Source organism: Xenopus tropicalis, chromosome 9 (assembly GCF_000004195.4).
Source record: "Xenopus tropicalis strain Nigerian chromosome 9, UCB_Xtro_10.0, whole genome shotgun sequence".
In the NCBI taxonomy this organism is placed as follows: Eukaryota; Metazoa; Chordata; class Amphibia; order Anura; family Pipidae; genus Xenopus; species Xenopus tropicalis.
Window position 1 is genome coordinate 1,023,091 of NC_030685.2, and position 10,049 is coordinate 1,033,139.

General features: G+C 41.4%; 1 protein-coding gene across 1 annotated transcript; it reads left to right on the forward strand.

Annotated features, from left to right (window-relative positions):
- On the forward strand, positions 1-8,304 carry LOC116407618 (signal-regulatory protein beta-1-like). Its single transcript, XM_031893296.1, has 5 exons — positions 1-66; positions 4,033-4,362; positions 5,285-5,584; positions 6,277-6,344; positions 8,101-8,304. The coding sequence occupies exons 1-5, from the start codon at positions 12-14 to the stop codon at positions 8,302-8,304; spliced, it is 957 nt and encodes a 318-aa protein (XP_031749156.1). The 5' UTR covers positions 1-11.
- The last annotated feature ends 1,745 nt before the right edge of the window (positions 8,305-10,049 follow it).

Genomic DNA, 10,049 nt, shown 5'->3' on the forward strand with positions numbered 1-10,049 from the left:
AAGCCGCAGGGATGGAGCAACGAGGGGCTCTCCTGATTCTGCTCTTCTCATTCCTCTCCCCCTCAGGTACCAATTCATATACATCTCTTTATTATGGGGTATAAGGTGGGGGGCACAGTGTGGGGGGAAATAGGGGCAGAACAGGATACAGTACTGTGTGTGTGTAGGGGGGCAGTTTGTACTAAAGCTCAGTCTGTGTTTGTGCTGCTGTACAGGGTCCTTTCCTGCCCCCCGGGTGGGGGCACACAGACCCCCCCACCCTGTAGGATTAGAGAGAGAGACAGGGCAGTAAGACGGTGCCGGAGCCGGGGAGGTTATTATATCATGTTGGTGCAATGCAGCCCTGTGTCCCTCCCCCCCCCCCACACATGATTCAACAGGATCTATAGGAATGAGCCCCCCCCCCCATACAGGTTCTGTGTCCAAAAAATCTTTGTAGAACAAGCAATGTGTGGGGTGGGGTGCAGTGGGTGGAGCTGGGCAAGAACTAAGCCCCCTCACTTCTATCAGATGGGGGTCCCTCACCCTTTGTTTCTTCACCAAAATTTAACTGCACTTTTATATCAACATGAATTTAATTTTTTTTTTGCCCAATGAAAAAATATAACTCTGCACATCTTCCCAATATCCATTCATTCCTCATTCTCTTCCCTGCACTGCTGGTTCTGACTCCTGATACAACTCCCCAATATCCATTCATCCCTCATTCTCACTGGGTTTATAGTTATGTGTAACTGTCACTGTGTCTGTCCCTTTCCCTTCCCTGCACTGCTGGTTCTGACTCCTGATACAACTCCCCAATATCCATTCATTCCTCATTCTCACTGGGTTTATAGTTATGTGTAACTGTCACTGTGTCTGTCCCTTTCCCTTCTCTGCACTGCTGGTTCTGACTCCTGATACAACTCCCCAATACTCATTCATTTCTCATTCTCACTGGGTTTATAGTTATGTGTAACTGTCACTGTGTCTGTCCCTTTCCCTTCCCTGCACTGCTGGTTCTGACTCCTGATACAACTCCCCAATATCCATTCATCCCTCATTCTCACTGGGTTTATAGTTATGTGTAACTGTCACTGTGTCTGTCCCTTTCCCTGCACTGCTGGTTCTGACTCCTGATACAACTCCCCAATATCCATTCATCCCTCATTCTCACTGGGTTTATAGTTATGTGTAACTGTCACTGTGTCTGTCCCTTTCCCTTCTCTGCACTGCTGGTTCTGACTCCTGATACAACTCCCCAATATCCATTCATTCCTCATTCTCACTGGGTTTATAGTTATGTGTAACTGTCACTGTCCCTGTCCCTTTCCCTTCCCTGCACTGCTGGTTCTGACTCCTGATACAACTCCCCAATATCCATTCATCCCTCATTCTCACTGGGTTTATAGTTATGTGTAACTGTCACTGTGTCTGTCCCTTTCCCTTCCCTGCACTGCTGGTTCTGACTCCTGATACAACTCCCCAATATCCATTCATTCCTCATTCTCACTGGGTTTATAGTTATGTGTAACTGTCACTGTGTCTGTCCCTTTCCCTTCCCTGCACTGCTGGTTCTGACTCCTGATACAACTCCCCAATACCCATTCATTCCTCATTCTCACTGGGTTTATAGTTATGTGTAACTGTCACTGTGTCTGTCCCTTTCCCTTCCCTGCACTGCTGGTTCTGACTCCTGATACAACTCCCCAATATCCATTCATTCCTCATTCTCACTGGGTTTATAGTTATGTGTAGTTATGGCATAACATTCCTTGTTTCCTTAAAGGAGAAGGAAAGGCTAATAAAGAGTTAATCTCAAGATGCAGGCATACCTTCAGTTCTCTCAATAGTGCCCTTAAAGGAGAACTAAAGTCTAAAATAGAAAATCAGTAGAAATGCTGTATTTTGTATACTGAACATAAACATAAACATTCTGAACTTACTGCACAAGCCCAGAGGTTGAGAAGCCTAATTACAGTAATGATTTATGCTTTCAAAGTTGTCCACAGGGGGCCGCCATCTTGTTACTTTGTTAGACCATCTTCTATAAGATCTGGCTCCTGCACATGCTCAGTGGGCTCTGGGCTGCTGTTGGGAGGCGGAGCTTAGGGAACGTAGGAAATTATCAAAACAACAGCACAAAGCCAGTGGCTGCATAAATATGCAAAAGAATCCTCCAATGAGAATCCCAGCTGATGTAAATCCGGCTCCCTGTTCTCTGTTCCTGCAATTGGAGTTGGGAGCAATAAGCACAGTTTCCCAGCACTGAACAAGTCTGTCCCTTTATCCCCATGTCTGATTCCTGTGCCATATAATGAGGGGAAAATGGCATCATTATCTCTATATGTAAGGTAATATCAAAATGGCTGATATAGTGCTGGGAATCTAATCAGCATTCTCATTGGTCAATGCTCATGTGTATATATTTTTTTTCTTCAACCTCCATAGAGAACTAGGTGGAAGCTACAAATGATCCCATTGGCACAGAGACACAGGTGCATCATGGGTACAGGTACATATAAACTAGTGCTGCCCTATTATACACAGTTTATTACAGGATATCAATACAAACAAGCTTTAGCTCAGTATTTAGACATAACTAGTTTACAACAGACTCCCAAATATTCCCATATCCCCATCCCCCAAAATATCAGCTCAGGAGATAATTGGGGCTTTTTCCAACCAAAACACATTCTGAATTCTCTCCTTCTACAAATGACTCTCTCTAACACTCACATTACACTGACCAAAGCAAAGGGTTGCTGAGCAGCCTGGGGGTGCCATACAGACTGGGGGGGCCATAGAGACTGGGGGGGCCATACACAGCCTGTTTATAATAGTGAGACACAAACTCTGAGCTCAGTGTCAGTCACTTTGCATCCTGGGAAGGAACATAGTGTTTGTGCAGAGGTTCCCCTGTACATGTTGTTCTGCCTATACACCTACTGGCACAGTTTGGCCTCTCCCCGTGTGTAATGCACACACACCCCCATGCAACTGCTTCATAAACACTTTGACAGAATTATTGGGCTGTGTGTGTGGGTGTATATAAAAGCCCCAGTGCTAAAGCTAGTAATATTCTGTACCTTAGCCCTGGGGGGGAGTGTAAGGGGCAGATACAGTCACTGTGTTACATACAGAGAAACCTTTCCAATGGGGCAGTTTATTCCCAGAGGGGCTGTTTGTAACAGCAAAGTGACTGGAACTTTTGTCACAGCTTCTGCCTCTGTTTCCAACCTTTGTAACTTATATTTGTTACACAGCTCAGTATTTGGGATCATTACAAGGGGGAAAGAAAAGTCCCACAATAAGGATTCAGCTAAAGTCTCGCCCCAAGCTCAAAGTGCCAGAGCAGGACTTCAGTTATTTAGGGAGCAGCCAGACAGGACTGTGATTGGTTGGCCTGTATGCATGTAGGGAACAGGCAGAGACTAGAGCAAGCAGGCAGGGGAAAGAAGAATATTGGGAGTCGCTCCCTAAGCTCAGTGACATCAGCCAAGAGCAGACTGAGCATGTGCAGTAGTTGGGCAAAAGATGGAGAGCTACTGGGGGCATCTTCAGGGGCATGGGGCTTTATTTCTATAGAGCTTTGGGGATGTTGGGCTGGTACAGGGGCTCAAACACACAGCTAAACATTTCTAGCCATAGTCTTTTTTAGGCTTTAGTTGTCCTTTGAGTCTCCCTATATTTCTCCCGTTCAGATGATCAGAAGCCTCATAGGGAAAAAAAATGCTGAGCTGTGTAAAGAAAGTTCCCATAATGCCTCACTCCTGCACCAAGACCGGTGTACATGCTCAGTTAGTAAGACTATGAGGAAGCTTCCTGCTGATTGGCTCAGATCACACATTACTAAGGAGGGGAGGGAGTTCTTAGCATTCTTGAGGGAGGGGGGAGCAGGAGAGGGGAGAGAGGACAAGGAAGGAGACAAAAAACCCCTGTGTTTCTTTTGATAGAGGACTCAGCGTTTCTGTGAGTGCTTATGGCTGTATTTACACAGACCTTTCTGATAAAGCGACTGAGTTTGTACCTTTCCTTCTCCTTTAATTACAGAGTCTCTCCTACGCGTGACTGTCCCTCGCAGCCACCGAGCCCCACTGGGCACTAACACCTCCATCCCGTGCCAGTTCCTTATAGATTACCCACCATTTAACCCTCACTACCTGCTTATATACTGGTACCTAAATGACAGAGAGATATTAAACTACACCACAAAAGTGAGGACCTCCAACCGTAGATTATCCATAAACTCGGGTTCTACAAAGTTCGGGAAGGCGTCTCTGGACATTGCTGATGTGCACATATCTGACGAGGGTCAATACACATGTTCCGTGCTCTACACACCGGAGAGAAGGGACCGCAACGTCTATTTCCATGTTCACGGTAGGAGTTTGCGCTTGTATGAAACCTACAGAGGAGCCCGTTATACTTATTCTGTGGCCCGGTATCTCCCATTAGCCCATTAGCCTTGTGCCAAACTATAACCCCAAGTGAGTTCATTAGTGATGAGCAAATCTGCCCCATTTCTCTTCACCATAAAATTCGCAAATGACGAAAAATTCGCGAAATGCATTTGTCGCAAAACTTTTTTGTCACCCGCGTCTTTTTTTTTTTGTTGCATCTTTTTTGGCATGACTGCGACTTTTTTTTTACACATGCCGAATTTTTCCGCAGCAAATTTTCATGGAAGTTTCGTGAAACAATTCGCCAATGGCAAAATGTGGAAATTCGCTGCGAATCCATGCCTGGCGAAAAAATTCGCTCATCACTTTATCTCATTACTAAATGAATTAGAAGAGATCAGGCTCTGCTTTGGCCACACCCATTCTTCAACTCAACGGCATCATTAGGTGGGGGCTCCTGGATTTTAGATTTACAGTAACCGGGGGACACAAAGGGGGTAATTCATTTAAATTTGATTTTCTGCCTCATTTTGAAAAAATCATGGTCAAAAACCCTGAATTTGAATATTTTCATATTACGGTCATTTTCATAATGTTCAACAGCTGAAAAACCCGTCGAGTTTCTGTAGAATCAGTGGGAGGCGGGTCTTTAACATCCAGATTATTTTATTGTTTTAGGTTTTTTTAAACAATCAAATTTTTGAAAATAAATGGAGGAATGTGATTTTTGCTGTGAGTTTTTCCGATTCCAGTTTTTTTGCAAAGGGATCAATAGAAACAAAGGTGAATAAAGTGTTTACTGGGATAAGGAAATGCCATTAATTACAAAATTAGTTTATGATTAAAATATCAAACTGTTGCTCTAATTACATTCAAATCTTTCCTCTTCTATCCAAAAACAGCGCCCCCCAGGATCACAATCACTAATAATGTGGTTACTGGGAATAAGAAAAGTGCCCTGACTGCCTCTATCCATGACTTCTACCCCAAGGATCTTGATGTTAAATGGCTCAGGGAGGGGGAGATACTGGTTGGTGGAACTAAGCTTTCCCCCCAGAGAAATGCAGATGGTACATACCGAGTGACCAGCACAGTGACCATTGTACCCACCGAGGAGAACAGGAACCAGAGCTTCTCTATCTGGGTCCAACATGGGTCTCTCTCTGTCCCTCTCCAGGAGGACTTCCAGCTTCTCTATGAAGGTAATGATGGTTTGTTCTAAATGAAGTAGAGAGTAGAGTATAAGAACCCAGTACAGCATCACTGGATCATCTTGGTTCAGATCCCACCGTGTCCCCCCATGTCCCCCCATGTCAGCTCAACTCTTCTATTGCAATCAATGCACTGACATGACCTGCTGTGCCGACTAGTGGAGTTAGCTCCACCTGTATTTATGTCTAATAATGATGTTTCAGCAACAAACTTGCTGCTTATAAAGCATCAAACACTCGGATGGATAGATTATAACAAAATCTCCCAGATCTCATTGCTTTCATTCCATTCTGATGATGGTTTTGTGCAAAAGTTTGTCAAAAAACAAATTCTTCAGCCTTCTTTTAAGACTTTTTGGCAGGGTAGAAAATTTGGGGGGTGGGGGAACATGACACAAGTTACTACGTTACTTTTTTAAGGTTCACTTATTCTTTAAATTCATGTAAGCCCTAATGGCTATTGATTATGAAGGATAATGGTGGATCTGGCAGGGTGGCAATCCTAATGCATGGTGTTCCATAGGCTTAATGAGACTAAGAAAACTCTATAATTTATTAGAACTAAAAATTCATCTTATTAACATAGGTTCTGTTGTTCATATAACAGGTGAAAGGGTTTCTACCCCTCCAAATCTATTTGTCTGCTGTACAAAAGCCCTTTATCTGTCTTTGTGTCCCTACAGATCTGAACGCACCAAACAGAACAACTGGCCGGACTTCTTTGCCATTTACTTGTGCTTTGTTGATATTTGTAGCATGTTTACTGCCTTATTCTATGTTATAATGAAGGAATGGGTAAGTGATCCAAGTGTCGCCTTGACCTTCCTACTATTAACTCAGCAGTCCCCAACCAGTGACTCAGGGGGAACATGTTGCTCCCCAACCTCTACAAAGTTGCCCCCAGTGGCCTCAAAGATAGTGCTTTTTTTTAAAAAAAATCCTGGCTTGGAGGCATAAAAACCAGTTGTACTGCCAAACAGAGCCTTCTGTAGGCTGCCAGTCCTCATAGGGGCTACCAAATAGCCAATCACAGCCCTTATTCGGCACCATGAATAAATCACAAACGTAGAAAAAGGCAGGCATTATAACATTTTTAACCCTGCTTATCCTGACCTGTTTTAAATCTTGAATACTTTCTATCTACTCTGAAAACCTCACTTAGCGCCTGACTCAGGGCAGCTAGCACCTGAGTCACTTGAATTATTGGGTGAGCTCTAATAGTAACTCTAATACTCCTCTCTTTTGCTGATCAGTTCACAAATTGAACACCAGTATTTACCTATCTCAGCGAAGGACTCAGGGCTAAAGCACCTGGGTCAATCTTACTGTTTGGTGAGCTATTCACCTATTTGTTAAACCAAACTATATCATAAAACTATATAAATATTGAGCTACCTATAGCTATATAAAATTAAATTATTTTTTTTTTCTCTTATCTCAGCTATATATAGACATTTTCCTATTTAGTATATACATTTGCTGTACTTATTTCTAATGACTTAACCACTGAAGTTTATATATTTGAATAAGCTACTGTTCCGAGGGAATATATTTACTGTTTTAAAAATACTTGTACATTTATTATGACTCATTATGTACTACATGAGTCCTAGTTAGATCTTTTTCAGAGCACTTTAAGTATCACTAAAACTTATCTTGATTTCGTTTGAAGTATTTAACTTATTCCTATGTCAATAACTCGATTTAGTTGCTCCATATAACTGTGTGTGATTCACACGCCTCATTTACTTTGTAAGAATTTGGTTTACTCAATACTAGTTTGGTTCTGCTGTCCATTTTATAAGTCTACAAATATAGACATGGAGACAAATCTTAGACAACGAAGATTTGAAAAAATCTTTTCTCAAGAATGTACTGAATTTACTTCTAATATACGTGAATTTTTCTCATCCTTAGAGACACTATCAGTAAAAGAACTGCAGTTGTGGTGGGAAATAGCTACTTTTGCAAAATACATCACATTAGAAATGATCCCCAGAGGTTTAAGAATTAAAAAATTCCCAACCTCACTTACTGACGATACGCAGTTTATGGGACAATGGAACAGAATACTATCAGACTGTTCCTTAAAACTTATGAATCTATTGGTAAATAAAAAACAACAACTATATGATAAACTTAAAACTGACATTATTGAGCTAAAACAAACTCATAACCATTTTGAAAATCTTTCAGAATATACTAAACTAATGGATAATTTAAATTCAAAACTAGAAAATCTGGAAACAGATATTATGGACAGCAAAACCAACAAATTCAGACGTGACAAGAAAGACTATGATAAGAATTTAATATACAATTGGTCACAATATCGCAATAGTCAGACAAAATCTCCTTTTAGGAGAGAAAGAAATTTTACACGAAAACCTATTCGAAAAATAAACAGAGATAAAAGGGTCAGCTTCTCAGGGATAGACTTTGATAGTCTGGATAGCAATGGCGAATCAGATACTGGTGCCTGCTCTCTTTCTCCTTTGTCTCCTCAGGCGGCTAGAGACCTTAGAAAGAAAAGTATCTTCTCCGATGATGTATCTAGATCAAGAAGCTTTATACCTACAAAAAACGATCAAGACAGCAGATCAAAATGGAAAAACAAAAAGACTTTTCGAACAAGCGAGTCAGGAGAGGAAGACAACACTTCCAGGACTTCAAAATACTTACTGAGGAACAAGGAGAAGAGAAGATTCTGAATCTTTCAAATAGAATGTTGAGCCCCGCAGAAAAAGCTGTTCTGGAAAAGGGACTTACCTTTTGCCCGAGGAAGAACTTTGACCTATTTGACACTATAACCGATATAAACCGCTTTATACGTAAGCTTTCATTGAAAAAACTTTTTTTTTCAGATGACTTGGCTAATAACAGTAAACTAGAATATGATGTGAACATTAATAATTCTATATCCCTTCAATCTCATACTTCCTGTTTCAAAGAAATGACTTCAATTCTACATTTAGAACATTTACAAAAAGAAAATGATTCAAACATTGGGCGAGTAGGAGCTAACCCAATATACGCCAAAGAAAAATTTAAATCAAAATCGAACTATTACCCTGTTCACCTTAGAGACCATACTGTTAATTTATTTTAAAAAAACTTGGAGTTAGAACTTACTTTGCTACATGAAAATGCGATTGAAGGGAATAAATTTCCACACACGGCAAATAACTTATCTTTCGCTGAAAATAGAGCTCTAATGAATTTAGAGAAAGACAATACTATAGTGATACGTAGGGGCACATTTACTAACCCACGAACGGGTCGAATGAGTCCGAATCCGTTTTTTTCGTAATCATCGGTAATTTTGCGACTTTTTCGGCGCTTTCGTATTGTTTTGCGGAGCCGGTATGACTTATTTTTTTTTTTTCGTATTTTTCCGACTTTTTTCGTAATTTTCAGGACTTTTTCGTAATTTTTACGACTTTTTCGTATTTTGTACGACTTTTTCGGAAAAATTTCACGATAAATTCGCAAACATTGCGAAAATACGAAATTCATAAACGCTTTTGGGTTATGAAAAATCGTAACCAAAGCCTTCAATAGCCGAAATTTTCGTGTTGAAGGCGAAAATAAGCCAAAAAGTGAATAACCATTGTCAGCCTGTCCTTTTACTACTTTCAAGGGGAAATTAAACCAAATAGGGATTTTCAATCATACATGGCTTTCAAGGGGAAATAAAACCAACTGTGTCTCATACCACATGGCACTTATATATATATATATTTATTGTATTTATTTATTATATCATTCATCCTCCCTGTGTGTAATTTTGTTTTCTGTAAGACTGTACAGCGCTGCGTACCCTTGTGGCGCTTTATAAATAAAGTTATACATACATACAAATAGGGATTTTCAATCATACATGGCTTTCAAATGGAAGTTGAGAAGTTTGTGTGTGATTTGTGTTTAGAGCAAAATATAGTCATTTACAGGCTGCCCTAACCTTTTCAGATAAACAAACAGGAAAGAGTTAAAGACAGCACAGCTTGCTCGTTAAAGGCTGCCAAAGGTATAAAACCCCTCTAACTCACTTCAGTTTGCCTAAACATGAAACATGATGTTATTGCGCCAGCACTGCTGGAGCTTTAGAGGTTTTAGAGGGGGCAGAGGCTGATCAGCAGGAGCCCCCAGTTCATTTGCCACTTGCTAGGATCAGACAGCCTCATCGATTTTAGAGAGGTGTCCCTTCCCTTAACGAGCTGTCTGATGATGAGGTGGTGCGGATGTACCGCCTGTGCCGTGCCGCCATTTTGCAGGTATTTCATTTGGTAAGGCAGGACCTGGATCCTGTGATGGCACAGTCTCAGGCCCTGCCCGGGATAAGCAAACTGCTTGCAGTTTTGCATTTCCTGGGCAGTGGCAGTTTCCAGCAGGTCTCCGCACGCCTTGTCGGTATGAGCCAGCCCACCTTCAGCAGGATTCTGAGGCAAGTGCTGAG